Raw genomic sequence first — 15,913 nt, forward strand, 5'->3', positions numbered from 1 at the left:
AATACATAAATTTAACTAATTTTTAAAAATTTGCGTGGGAAATGAAATAAAAGAGTCAAAACCAAAGTACGCTGCAATCTGATACCATACTCAGTATTATATTACCAAAGATTAAAAATACTTACACTATACACATTACTATTAATATTTTTTCAAAGGAAAAAATATTTAAATACAGGTAGAAAAAATCATAATTTATTGCATTTCTGTCAGGAGTAAGAAAAACAAATTTTACGCTAATATGTATATTATAAGCATTTGCCAAGCTTTTCTTCTTTATTTGAATAATTATTTGTTGATAGTCATTCACGTCAATTTTTTTCTTTTTCTTTTTCTTTTCTTTCTTCTTTTTTTTCAGTGCATTAACAGGCTACTTAAAAATCATTACTGCTTATATTGATACTGAGCTGGAAGAAGGACGCCAAGTGGATGTACAGCTGCTGCTTCTCGTCTATTAGATTATATTAATGCTGCGAATATTAACTGTCTTCAATTTTTCAGAGCAGTCAAAAACTTCGTAGCATTTTATTTTACTTTTTTAAATAACAATTTTATACTCAAAAAGCGAGAAGGAATATGCCTTAAAATATTCTATGTAGATGAGAAATGCTTCCTACAATGCTGAAAGAGTTTCTAATATCGCTGAATTTGGAATGTCACGGAACACAAGAAATCTATCAAGAATTGTTCATAACGAAAACATACCTAAGTATATTGAAAACTGCTAGTAGCTGATACATTATACTATATCCCTAAATGTTATTATTTGTATATACAACACTCAAATTGGCTAGAAAAATATTTTAAAAATGTATTTTGTGTCAATGAATACACTACGAGATCATTTCTAGCTAACTTTCATTTAATCATTGTTTTAAATTTTATGACAAAGAATTGTGACATTTCTCGTTACGTTTTCAGATACTAAGTTGTGTATTGGCAATTTAAAATTAAAACTCCATACGTAATGTAATACATAAATCCCTAGCGAGAAATATCTTACTTTTCATTGCGATTGAAGCCATTTACCTTCAGTTTTGACATATATGAATGAGAACTGCCTTTGTTCCAACTATCATCCTCATCCAGCCAAATGATTAATTCCTCTATTTTTTCACATAAATCGTTTGAAACTTTCAATAATTCTTCGATGTGACTTGCTGACAAAACACGGCGTTTGAAAGCCAAAGCATATGCCTGAAATTCATTTCGAGCATCGACTAATGCTTCTTCTTCTTTATCGTGGGTTCTCATTATTTTCTGCAACATTGAAACAAATTGTAAGTAACTTTCAACAATTAATCAAGATTGGGAAAGTTATGTTTTATACAAAAACTAACGAACTAGATTAAAAAATTACACACACACACACACACACACATATATATATATATATATATATATATATATATATATATATATATATATATATATATATATATATATATATAACATAAATTACAAATTACATAATAAAATTACATAAAATAACTATTGAGTATGAATTGTGTTTCTATTCAAACAAAGATGATGATGATGATGATTATCATTATTATTATTATTATTATTATTATTATTATTATTATTATTATTATTATTATTATTGTTATTATTATTATTATTAAGATTAAGATTAATCCACTGAATTATGATATTCTCATAATTGGTGATTATAATATCCCAAAGGTTGCTTGGGCTAATAGGGATTTCCTTCCTGGCATACATTATGCCAAATGCAAGGCCAGATTATTATTTTCATTCCTGGATGATTATAATTTAAATATTGTCTCTAATGTATCAAATTTAGATTTGGTTATATCAAATTTTAATGTTGTTGCAACTAAAGATGTTTTGCCTATTGTTATTCCTGATTCATATCATTATCCTATCGAGGTTACTATATGTAATAAGATATGTTTTTTGGATACTGGTTGTTTGCCAAGATATTCCTTCCATAAAGGTGATTATAGAGCCTTATACCAGGAATCAGCGGAGGCAGACTGGACTCATCTTGTTAGCTGAGAATATTAACTTTGCAATTGATGCTGTGGAGAATGTGAATGAATAATAATATTCCTAAGTTTATACCCAAAAGTAGGAGATTTTTTTATGGTATTCTAAAGATCTTATCTCTTTAATTAAGGCGAAAGAAAAAGCTTATAAAAAATAAAAAAAAACTAAATCTGATGATGATTATATTATTTTTGCAAATTATAGAAGGCAAGTTAAATTCAAACTTCGTATGGATAGGAAAATGTATATTTCGGGCATTGAATATGCTATGACCAAAAACTCAAAAATTCTGGGGTTTTGTGAGTAACTATAATAATCGCTTTAAATCTGCCTCAGGTATTATGATTTGTCAATGCATGGGCTAAGCTATTTGAATCTATATGTCAAAGACGTTCGTCTTATGATGAAACTGAATTATTATGTAATTCTGGAAATAGTAATTTTTTTCCTAGTTTTACAGTTGATCAGGTTATTAATGTTATTAAATGACAAAGTCAAATCCTCTAGTTGAATTGATGGTATACCAACTTTTATAATTAAAAGGAAATGCGTATGTTATAGCCCCTATTCTTGCGTCGTTATTTAATTGGAGTATACAAACCTCTACTTATCCTGAGAGTTGGAAAATTGTTCTTGTTTCTCCTATCCTTAAGGTTAATGGGAAAGATTATACGGATTATAGACCAATTTCTATTATGGGAATATTACCTAAAATTTTTGATAAGCTTGTATACAATTATCCCTATAAACATGTTTCTCCAGAAATTATGTATCAACAGCATGACTTCATGAAAAATAATCTACCTTGTCCAATATAACATGCTTTAAGTATGATATTATTCCTCCTGTAAATACTCAAGGACAAGTAGATGTAATATATATTTTGATTTTTCTAAGGCCTTCGACAAACTTCCTCATGATATATTAATCAAGAAACTTAATTTATGTCACCTATCACCAATCTTTATTAGATGGTTTATCTCATACTTAATTTGTAGAAGATTTGTTGTAAAATATAAAGGTCATGTTTCTGATATATATAATATTTTTTTTTTGGCGTTCCTCAGGGATCTAATTAAGGTCCACTTTTGTTTCTTTTGTTTGCCAATGACCTTCAAGAAAATATTAATTGTCAATTTCTCATGTATGCTGATGACTTGAAGATTTATCGTGTTATAAATGATGCTAGTGATTGTGCTAAATTACAAGATAATATTAATATCATTGTTAATTGGTCAAAGACTAACGCTTTACCTTTGAATTTTAACAAAACATGTTTGGTATCTTTTACATTAAAAACAAATCCTGTTTATTATATTTATGTGGTCGAAAATATCTTGGTTAAAAAGTTTGTTTCTATAGAAGATCTAAGTGTTACCTTTTGATGCCAAATTGTTATTCAATAAACATTTAGAAAATATAGTTTCCAGAACAAGAAGAAATCTGGGAATCACAAAATGGATCTCTAGAGACTTCTCCTCTTTAAAAATTTGTTTAATTTTATATTATGTCCAGAAGTCAGCTTGAATATTGCACCAGTATTTGGAACAAAGGAACCCAGTATTTTCAAAGGGATATAGAAGTAGTACAAAACTTTTTTCTTTCATGGCTAAAATGGAAATTTAAATTTCTATCAGGAAAACCTCATGATGAAATTAGGTAACATATTGGCCTATTAAAATTATCTGAAAGAAGAATTTTATTTGACATTAAACTGCTTCATAATATTTTGTCTCGTAGGTTACCACTGACTGAGGCTGTTAGTCTTGGTGTTCCTAACATGGCTAGAAGAAACTTTAAAATTTTCAAATATAACCTGAATTTTAGTGATGCGCCTATATATAAATGTCTGTTAAATGCAAACAACTATTTGCATGTCATTGATTTTTTTTCACCTGATTTTCCCTCTATCCAGAGGAAGTTTAAAACTTAACACTTATCATAATCTATTTTTTTTTTTTTCTAATCACAATTTCATCACTGTCTGTGCATACCTTTTGTTTTTGTTTTCTTTATTTATAATTTGATTGTAATTTTAGTTGTGTTTTATGTAATATGTTTGTCTGCTGCTATTGTATGTATTCTTTTTTCTCTACTTAATATTATTGTATGTATGATTGTTTTATTGTTTATGTACTGTACTTGGAATTATAAATGGACTATTAGTCTGTAATTTCCAATAATAATAATAAAATTATTATTATTATTATTATTATTATTATTATTATTATTATTATTATTATTATTATTATTATTATTATTATTATTATTATTATTATTATTATTGAAGATTTGAAAATTCAATGCTGCATCTGAAATCACAAAAGAGGTAACATCAACGAGCGGCAAGAAGCGCAGGGGCCGTGAAGTGTACCGTGTTTAGGAAGGGGAAAGCCACGTAAACGAGATTGTGAATCATCGCTCTCAGCTAATACTAATGAACTAGAATATTCAAACTGTTATTATCAAAAATAATAACGCAAGTTTGTGATAATAACGAAATTCATAAATTTCTTGCACTCGCGGCTGGGTTGATAAGCGTTGACAAACTACATAAATTCGTGGAAGTTAATCAACAATGGAAAAATGTTTGAAATGACGATGAAAGAAGAAAATAATGAATATAAATAAATTCATAACTAACATATTAATTATCTGTTTCCACCCAAGCAAAATTTTGTTACTTGGATATTCACAAATATAAAAATCCCGTTATATACATATCTGAGAAAATTTACCGCCCGGTCCATGCGTAAATACAGGCCTGTATTTATATATAATTTAAATTACAAGATACTATAGAAAAGAATTAATTTGAAAAATAAAATTAAATATGCTGTATAATGTTCACACGGAATAACTAAATGTGATATTATCAAGCTTTCAATTTAATTATTCGGAGTATGAGATATCTTACAATACATTAACAGAAGTATATAACTTTGTAATTTTTACAATTATTCAGACCTTTTTTATTTCTGCTTGTCTTTTTTATTTTTGCTTCAAGTATTTCTTTAATGAGTTTTCTTTCCTCGTTTGATGTTCTTATAGCCATTATATATGTCCTTCGACATTTCAATTTAGCGTAGAGGCTTGCCGTTTAACGTGGAATCCTAATCACTCAATTCCCCACTGGAAACAAAAACTCGGAGTTTGACACTAACAACGAGAACACTTAAAAATTTAGCCACAAGGACACTCTTTGTTTCTCTTATATTGGTGTTCATATGAGTTGTCGATATCAACATAACTACACAACGATATTAACTTAACAAGTTTATTAATCACACAGTGCTACATTCAGACGCATATTTTAAGTTACAATGTAACATTAATTTTTGTTTGAACAGTTTCACTAATCAATCATGTTTAATTAATTTAGGCCCATGTATGGAATTTGATTCTTTACTATGTCGAGCTTTCCTTAAATATGCGAGTTAGATATCCAGCGTAAAGTTGTAGGCATCCCTATTTAAATACTGCTGCTACATCGTTAAACGTAGGCGCAAGAAGTACTGTTCAGTAAACTTCGAATGATTAAAAATTGGTAATGAAACTTCATACTGTTATCCACCCTCTAACATATTTCCCGAATTAATCGAAATTACCAAATATGGCACGTTCAATGTACAAGGAAATGAAGTCCATTTTGAATATTTTCTACATATTTCATACTTAAGATCTCTATCTGAAGCTCCTTTCAGAGCTTAAAAGGTTGATGTCCAGGCCATTTTCAACCTTCTTGCAACATTAATTTGCCGTAAGTTTCACACCTTTTAACTCTAACTAACTAACTAACTAACTCTATGGCATATGGAACCCGGAGGTTCAATGCCGCGTTCACAAAAGCTCTCCACTGACTTCTATCCTTAGCTAACTGCATCCAGTTTCTACTTTGTATTCCAATCTCTGCGAGATCCATCTTAATATTGTCCTCCCATCTGCGCCTAGGTCTTCCTAATGGTCGTTTTCCGATTGGTCTTCCAGTCAAGACTTTGAAAGCATTTCTACTTTCTTCCATTCTAGCTACATGACCCGCCCACCTAAGCCTCCTAGATTTGACGACCCTAACAATGTTGGGTGAACCATATAAATTATGTAGTTTCTCGTTATGAAGTTTCCGCCATTCCCCATTCCCGTTCCTCTTGGGTCCGAATATTCGTCTCAGGATCTTGTTCTCAAATACTTTCAGTCTATGTTCTTCCCTCAGAGTAAGTGACCATGTTTCGCAGCCATACAGAACAACAGGCATGATTATCGTTTTACATATTTTAAGCTTCAAATTCCTCGACAGAATTCGCGACGACAAGAGATTTTGAACCGAATAGTAACACGAATTCCCTGCTTCTAGTCGGCATTTAATTTCTCCGTGAATATGATTTTCATCTGTTAATATTGATCCCAGATATTTGAAACTATCCACTTTATCAAAAGTATTATTTAATATTTTAACGCGTCCATAATTTGCTGTATTGCGGTCCCGACGCACTTCCATGTATTTAGTTTTATCTGCATTTACTTCTAAACCCATGTCCCTGCAAGCGTTTAATAAGATCTCTGCATTTCTTTCTATTGTTCTCCTATCATCCCCTATTAAATTTACATCATCAGCATATGCCATAACCTGGTGAATACCGTTCAACTCTAGGCCCTGGTTGCTATCTTTGATTTTCCTTATAGCGTATTCCAGAACGAAGTTAAATAATAATGGCGACAACGCATCTCCTTGTTTCAGGCCATTTTCGACGTGAAAGCTCGTGGACAAAAATTTTCCTACCCGGACTTTACTTTGGGATTCATTTAAACATATCTTAATTAATCTAATTACCTTTCTCGGTGTTCCAAGTTCTGTAAGAACGTTGTATAATGCTTCTCTCCTAACCGAGTCGTACGCCTTTCTAAAATCAATAAATAGTTGATGTACCGGACTACTGTATTCCCACTTCTTTTCGAGTATTTGGCGAATGGTAAATACTTGGTCGATAGTTGATCGATTTCGTCTGAATCCGCACTGATAATCTCCAATAATTTCATCTGCGTATGGGGTCAGTCTTGCTAATAGAATATTTGAAAGTATTTTATAGGATGTTGACAGAAGAGAAATGCCTCGATAATTATTACAGTCAGTTTTGTCGCCTTTCTTGTGAATTGGAACAATGATTGATTCTTTCCAATCTTGTGAGAATTCCTTGTTCCAGATAAGGAGAATGAGTTTGTGTATCTTGTTCCACAATTTTTCGCCTCCAGCTAAAATTAACTCAGCCGGAATTTCATCTACACCCGGAGATTTGTGTTTCTTTAATTTCATTATAGCGGTTTCTACTTCTATTCGCTTGAGTTCTGGAATATACGGTTCTGCGGTGTGTATTTCCTTTTCTCCACGCACACTAGTTTTTGGTTAGGTGTTAAGCAAATCGTCAAAGAAATCTTTCCACCTATTTAAGATGCTATCCGTGTCAGTGAGAACTGTACCGTAAGATTTCTTTAATATATAAGCACGAGGTTGATAGCCTTTCTTAAATTCGTTGATTCCCTTATACATGTCCCGGATGTTTTTATTTTTACTATTATCTTCAAGTTCCTTAATTTTAGCTTTCAGAAAATCGCGTTTCTTTGTTCTAAAAGGTTTGGAAGTTTCCCGCCTGATATCTGCGAAATTTTGTGTAGTTATTTCATTCGGGTTTTGTAGCCAGCGTAATTTTGCCTGTTTTCTCTTCTCTGCAAGTTTTATGCATTCCTGGTCGAACCATGGTTTGTTCCTACGTATTTCCGCGTGTCCCAATTTTTTTTTCTGAAATTTTAATGCTATCTCTAATTTCAATCCAGCTATCCTCAACACTAGTGCACTCCGAATCTTTTAAAGCCGAGAATCTATTCGAAACTTCAATCTGGTATTTCTCTCTTACCTGGCTCTCTTCTAATTTCTTCAAATTGAATCTCTCCGTTTTCGGACAATGAATATTACCTTTATTCAACGATAACCTCTCTCTCGTATTATCGCTGCTACCAGGTAGTGGTCAGTGTCACAATCAGCCCCTCTAAACGATCGAACATAAATTATGCTAGATTGCCTTCTTCTATTTACTAAAACGTGATCAATTTGATTATGTATTTTCCCGTCTGGTGATGTCCAAGTGTATTTATGAACGTCGCGATGTAGGAATTTTGTACTCTTTACGATTAGGTTCTTGGATGTTGCAAAGTTCACGAGTCTAACACCGTTGTCATTACTTTCCTTAAGCAGACTTTCGTTCCCTATAATCGGTTTGAAAATATCCTCTCGTCCTACCTTCGCATTGAAATCTCATAATAGAATTTTCATATGGTATCGCGGGAGTTGGTCAAATATCCGTTCCACTACTTCGCAAAAACTGTCTTTTATATCGTAATCCTTATCTTCAGTTGGAGCATGTACATTTAAAACAATAATATCACACCACCGTCCTTTAAGAGTAATAAAAGAAAGTCTGTCAGTAGCAAATTCAACCCGTTTAATTGCTGGTAATATACGTTTATGGACGAAAAACCCTGTTCCTAACTGGTGATTTTTATTTCCTCCCCGTAAAAGAACGTAAAATTTGCGGAATTCACAGATCCATTTTCTTCCCACCTAACTTCCTGAACTCCTACTACGTCCATCCTGTATTTCTCTAACTCACTCGTTACGGATTTTAACGTGCCTGCCCTATAAAGACTCCTAGTATTCCATGTTTCAAATCTCATGTCCATTTTCTTTTGCTGAGGTCGTGCCAAGTTATCAGTCCTTGTCCGAGGCTTTTGTGAATATTTCTGAACAAGTGCTTTTTTTTACAGGATGAGGTTGTTAGCCCTACCCAAACGCTAAGCTGGAGGACCACTCCTAGTCGGCTGTCCGCGACTGCTTATTCAGTATATTCGCAGCTAACTTCTATATCTAGAGGCCTTCTCCTCGATCCGCAACCTGAGGACGCGCCATGCCGTGGTGACAGGAACCCACGTTACACGGTCAGACCTTTTAAACACATCAATACTAAAAGCGACGACAGTTTACTATTGTACGATCTGTCATATTTACATATTTATACACTGGAGCACACAACTGTTTGGTACATATATTTGAAATGTTTCTAGAAGCATCAAAGCATCACAGGACCCATTTTAACCACTCATATTTATACTTTTTTTCTTTCTTACATAGTGCAAAATTTTTTACGCAGCTTTTAAACATTTTTAAAGTAGTTCTGTGACTGATATTACCTCACAAACTACGGAAAATTAATGTTTCATATTGCTGTGTGATTTGTTTACAGGAACAGTCTGGCGAATTATGACTTACTCAGAGATTAAAAAGAAACGCTGGAAGAACTACACAAAATAAGCGAAACTGCCTTTATTACAGGATGTGGTTATGGAAGTGAGGACGAATCAAATGGTGTGGTTGCAAAAAAATGCACTACTACAAAATTGGACATCATATCATGTTATGCTCCGATGAAGAGAAATGTTACAAGAGTACGTATCATTCAATAATTCATGAAAGAAGACCACAAATAACAACACTAATAAATACTAAATGTTAATAACGATACTAAGAGATATACAAACAATAAGAGATTCGAATGTCTAGAATATAGATGTTATTAAAAAGGAGTCAAATCGATCCCTATAAAGCTTCTACCATAAACGAAATTCTTATCTTTCAAATATAAAAATGCTTTGTGAGAGAACTACCTTTTTAGTTTTAGCCTTGGGAAACCTAAGCTATTAAAAAACGTCAATGTTTACAGGAACGTTTTCTTATATCAGCATGGAAACCTAATCTTCCGATAAATCTTATTTCCTACCAACACTGCAAGCACAAAATCGATCAACGGTAGATATCTGTTCAGCACAGAAGAAAAGCTACAAACTTATTTGTTCGCCAACTCTTGCCTTAACAACGTCTTACAGTAAATGTTGGAAGTGGTCTCTGGTCTTCCAAGAAATTTGTCATACGACGCCTTACATAACGAAACACTTACTGGAGAACTTTGGGATTGATGTAAATAGTGTGCCTGAATTTTGCCTTGAATTGTTGCGCTACATGACATGTTTTAAATGGATCATCGTAAGTACTCAAATGAGGAGAGATCGGGGAACGTACACAACGTTGTTTCTCATAATGAAAAGCCTTTGACAGTCATGTTGAAACCAAATATTTCATTTGTTTTCTCCCAACACGAACATGAATGCTTGCACTATGTTTATCTATATACCAATAGTTATACTTTTGCGAAAGAATGAGTTCAATATTGTGCGGGCATGATATTGCAGATTATACAGCTAATTTTACCGAATGTAGCTACTTCTCGTCCAAAACTTGTGAGTATTTTCAGTTGTCCATGTTATACAGTTCTGGGTCTTCACATAACCACATCATAACCACATATATGAAACTGGGGCCCGGTGGCTCAGTGGTAGAGCGTTCACCTCTGGTGATTGGGGTCCCGGGTTCGATCCCAGCCCCCGCCAAGTGAACTTTGTGGTGGACAAACACCGTGCTTGTGGGTTTTCTCGGGGTTCTCCCGTTTCCTCCCACTTTCTATATTCCACCATTTCACTCATCTCTCATCTTCACCGTCTCCTTTAGCCTAATCGGCATAATCGGCATAACCGTGGGACGTAAAACTCAAAGATTTCATTTCATTTTTCATATATGAAACTAAACTTCATTAAAAAAATACAATTTCTTCAGGTACATTTTGTGACAAATATTCAGAGACCATTCTCGAAATCGTACTTCTCCTTTCTTTGCTGTTAAGTGCATTAAACTTATGTATGATATGAACATAATTGCATACAAATCTAATTTCGAAGTGACGTAAGTAACGTATATTTTGGTCTATATGATTCTTGCAATAAATGCTTAAGTAGATTCTTAGGAGAATTTTCGTAGAGATTTTGCAAATCTTTCAAAAAGTCAGGTGTCATGACAATTGGCCTTTCAATGCGGCAACTATCATAGACATTTCTGTATCCTGAAATTTATGATAAAGTCGCAATATTGCTTTCCTATATGGAGTATTCCTGTCAGATAACTTAACACAAATTGTTTAACCACATGTTTACAACTATTTGTTCTTAGAAATTTAATGAAGATTAAACTGCATTCTTTTAACGTGTAATTCATTCCACTACAGCTCTCAATAAGTTTTGAACAAAAGAACTGCAGGAAGCGAAATAGCAAGACAAAGAAGATAACAATTCGTGGGCTCAACTTCCCCAAACTTACCGTTCTCCATCCAAAATGTTTACCCGAGTTGCCTTTTGTCCATAAAACAAGATAATGAGTTCCTAGGCTCATCTGCATGTCAAATATATATGAAACTACTTGACTTGGTAGTCTATGTCCTCTATCTTTTAAACAGAAACAGTCTGTCCCTGATTACGTCTTCCGCCACAATTTCGACTTTTCAAACAAGAAAAATTAAATGAAATATCTGAGTTTTACATCCCACAGTTACGCTGGCTAGGCTAAAGGAGACGATAATGATAAGAAATGGAATGAAATGGTGGAACGAAGAATCTGTAAGGAAACGGGAGAACCCCGAGGAAACCCACACACATGATGTTCGTCCACCACTTAGTTCATTTGGCACGAGCTGGAATCGAACCAGGGATCCCAAGCACCAGAGGTGAACGCTCTACCATTGAGCCACCGCGGCCCTTCTCAATCAAAAAAATGCTTCATTTGCTATGACAATTCATTATCTTAAAATGTTATTCATGCCAAGCTCTTCGTCACATTGTTTTTAAATAACCATTATCGTATAATTAAGGTTTAATTGTGTCAGTTTCAATGAAAATTTATGTTCCCCCTCAAGAAAGAAAAAAAATCTCATGGCCGCCTGAAGGCCCCCTGGTGGCAATAACGCGTGTATAACTTAATGCCCAAGAAAAAACTGGAGATTTTGAAATACATATAATTTTAAACATAGCTTCTAACAATGAAAGTTAGTCCAATTTAAGATAGTGTTTCTACGACACAAAACATTTGTAAAATATTCTTATTCGTTTTATTCTGCCATAATAATAATAATAATAAAAAGAAATAATTATCGATTCGTGACAAAATAAGTTTGAAGTGTAATTATCACAGCATAAATTGCTTCGTGTAATTCAAAATAATTTCCGAACATAATGCCACTGTAGTAAGAAGACTGAACAGATATACATATACCAACATCATTGTTTCATATCAAACGATGTTGTATTTGCACGTATACATTATCTACCACGCTACTGTTAACGCTGAACATACGTTACAAGTTAAATGGATATATCTCCGCCATTTTTCATCACATTTCAAGACTTATACACAAATTAAAGGCTTTAAAACGTTACTGAAAAAAGGTTACTATAAAATAAGGTACTTTGAAGTACATAGTGTTTGTATTAATTTTTTTTCTTATAAAATTAGAAAAAATAATAATCCATACAAAACCATATATTAGTTGATCAATGTGATTATTTCCAACCTGAATAATCACATGCCTTTTATCTTCATTTCAAAAAAGAATGATTTCAATCGACTCATTAGTTCTCAAGAAAACCATGGTTGAATGAAGTAACACAAATAGTACAATACGGTGTTATATTTCAAGATGGCGGAGAGGGAAGTTGGATATAACCCACCAGATTAACATATTAGTGTAGATTCACTGTACGAAATTTCGTGCTTCAATCCAGTCTGTAATGATCCAGCTAATTTTTCACTTTTAGGGATTCCGTTATCACTAAGGTAAGATCTGGAAGTTGGGCCGGCCAGGGTAGATGTTGTGCATCATCCCAATGCTCGTAACACCATACATCAACAACTCTAGTATTGTGAATTAACGTGTTGTCATATTGGAAATTGTGGTATTTGCTCGAAACACTCCTAACATCTGAATTACAAGATGATCATGGCCATCTAAAATGTCTGTAATAATTTGCAGTAATACATATCAAACTACTCATTTAGCCGTTCCACGTTTCTCAATGTTTTAAATATAGATGTAGCTCATTTCAAGAAAGCTTGTATAACGCTTTACACGGAAGCGTACGTGATGTTTCATAATTTCTACCACGTTTAGAAGTCAGTTCTACTCATAAAAATAAAAATAAGCCAAAAAGCAGCAGCGTGGTGTACTTGTTTTATTTAGAAGATGTTATTTTTGTGCATTATTCAGAATATTTAAAATTCTGCATTATTCTTAAATCATATCGCATTATATATGTTAATGCATTGTTTTGTTTATTTAGGAAAGCGGCGCTTCCACAGCTTCCTTGGACGCTAACCCCTTTCCAAAAGTAATGTAAAGGAACTTGGCTTCGTTTTTGACTTAATAGCTTTCCAATACGTTTGATAATAAAACTTTCGAGACCACATACTACAAACTTACCAGCCTTACACAGGACATGATGTGAATATATCGCCAGTTTTCTAACTGGGGGCCACAAATGTAAAACGAACGTACATTTTTTGAAATAAAGGAAGTTATACATTACAAATATGTACACTTAATTTAGATAAGTGTACTACTTTTCCCCAAACCTCGGTCTCCAAACTGTATTATGAGGAAAATTACTAGCAAAATTTTCTTTTTTAATGTCCTATCTTCATTTAACCAATGCATGTTCCGTATACCAGGCTCTCCGAAAATAAAGTGTCCTTGTCCTACTGCATATTAGCAAATGAGCCTGACTCACACAAAGCAGTTTTCGTCATGAGCGATACATCTCTGCCAACGACTCACAAGGCTCTCATTTCTATTACTGAAGAAACGTGATTCCTATAAGGCATGAAGTCTCGGAAGACCCTTTCAGCATAATCTCTTCTTTCTGGTAACTTTGGCAAATGTATGAACAGATAGCCTGTTGTGCTAAGTCAGGGGAATATGGAGTGTGGGACGTGGTTTGATAATGTTATTTCACACATTTTGCAAAGCCTGTAATTCAGACAGAAAGCAAATTTCAAGATTCCTTTACCTAGGCTTTTTGAATTGTTATCGTACACAGAATCATGTTCCAAACGTTTTAGTAGAAATTGTTAAAAATGTCCTGCATACATTAATACAGGTATTATGGGTTTTTAGAAATATTTGTTGTATTGTAAGACCAACATGTATAATCAGCATTTACACTATTTACTTTTAGAAACGATTATAACATTATGTGTACTGTACTTAATTTTTACAGTTTTCTTCTCACCTCAATCTCGATAAATCTCTCTACATCACAATCTTTGTATCTACAAGGAATAAGATGAATTTTGGTCCTTCGGTCCTTCATTCCTTCTGTCCTCCGTAATTCACTTTGTTTTCCTATCTGCATGAACGAAGAATAACATTATTAATACATAAGGATTTTTTTTTCACTTTTTTACTCGAGTATCATTTATTTGTTTCCTATATTTACTTAGAATTTGGGAGGAATACATAAAAGATTTGTATGATCAGAAGAACCGCCCTAAAGATATTGCGATCGAAGCAGAGGAAGAGGTGGATGATGATGAAAAAAGACCCAGTATATTGAAAAGTGAAGTAGTAGAAGCAATCAAAGACATGCGAAGGAGAAAGGCCACTGGAGAACACGACATACCAGTAGATTTGCTCAAGGTATTAGGAGACAATGCAATGAAAGTACTGACCTCACTTATTAACAAGATCTACCTGAGTGGAGAATGGCCAAAGGATTTTCTTGATGTTACAATGATTGCATTGCCCAAGAAAAATCAAGCAAAGAAGTGCAGCGATCACAGAACCATTAGCGTGATTCCCCTCACTGGAAGTGTCATTGCACGCATACTGAACAGGCGGCTGGAAAGCAAGATAGATGGGAGATTAGAAGAAGATCAATTTGGATTCCGGAAAGCAAAAGCACCAGAGATGCTATTGGATTGATGAGAATTATATCAGAACGAATTCTTGATGTAAAGGAACAGTTGTGTTTGTGCTTCATCGACTGGCGAAAAGCTGTCCACCGAGTCAATTGGACAAAACTTCTGAAAATACTTAAAGAAATCGGAGTCAACTAAAGAGATCGACGACTCATTCAAAACCTGTACATACGACAACGAGTGAAGTTGCGCTTGAATGAAGGACAAACCAATAGTGTGGAGATTGGACGAAGAGTCAGACAAGGTTGTAGTTTGTCGCCCTAATTATTCAACATTTACAGTGAATGTTTAATGAAGGAAGCATTAATGGGAACTGGAGACTTCAAGATTGGAGGACAGATCATTAACAAGATCAGGTATGCAGATGATACGGTCATAATAGCTAATACCGAAGGAGGACTACAGAAGATGATTGACAAAATAGTTGAGACTGGAAAACTGTATGGAATGGAAATTAACATCGAAAAGTCGAAAGACGTGAGAATATCCCATGGAAACACGCCCTTACGTATCAGAGTAGAACAAAGAGAACTTGAAGAGGTCGATAATTTCAAGTATCTGGGAAGTATTTTGACGAGAGACGCTTACTGCACCAAAGAGATCCAGTCAAGAATTGCCATAGCTAAAGAAGCACTCAAAAAAAGATCACTCTTAACTAGCAGGCTCAATATTGGACTTACGAAGAAGTTGGTCAAGTGCTATATATGGAGCATTGGACTGTATGGTTCAGAGACATGGACATTACGGAAGTTAGAGAAGAAATATTTGGAGAGCTTCGAAATGTGGTGTTGAAGGAAGATGGAGAAGATAAAATGGACAGAGAGAGCAACAAACGAAGATGTTTTAAAACGAATAGGAGAGAAGAGGACACTTCTAGCCACCATTCTTCGTAGAAAGGCCAATTGGAATGGACACATCTTGAGAAGAAATTGTCTTCTTCACACCGCCATAGAAGGAAAGATGGGAGGGAAGCGAGGAATAGGAAGAAGAAGAACGCAGCTG

At 33.8% G+C, this 15,913-nt stretch overlaps 1 protein-coding gene across 2 annotated transcripts in view; it reads right to left on the reverse strand.

Moving 5' to 3' along the window:
- LOC145680944 (heat shock protein 110-like) overlaps positions 1–15,913 on the reverse strand; it is a 241,511-nt gene that overhangs the window by 66,055 nt on the left and 159,543 nt on the right. The window contains exons 10-11 of one of the 2 annotated variants that reach the window (XM_081752152.1): positions 14,224–14,340; positions 1,030–1,260 (exon numbers count right to left, since the gene is read on the reverse strand). In XM_081752152.1, coding sequence (XP_081608278.1) covers positions 1,030–1,260; positions 14,224–14,340 — 348 coding nt within the window. The remainder of the gene's footprint in view (positions 1–1,029; positions 1,261–14,223; positions 14,341–15,913) is intronic. The other variant, XM_081752153.1, reaches the window with a different exon arrangement.

This window comes from Thermobia domestica, chromosome 3 (genome assembly GCF_964235325.1).
Source record: "Thermobia domestica chromosome 3, izTheDome1.hap1.1, whole genome shotgun sequence".
Classification (NCBI taxonomy): Eukaryota; Metazoa; Arthropoda; class Insecta; order Zygentoma; family Lepismatidae; genus Thermobia; species Thermobia domestica.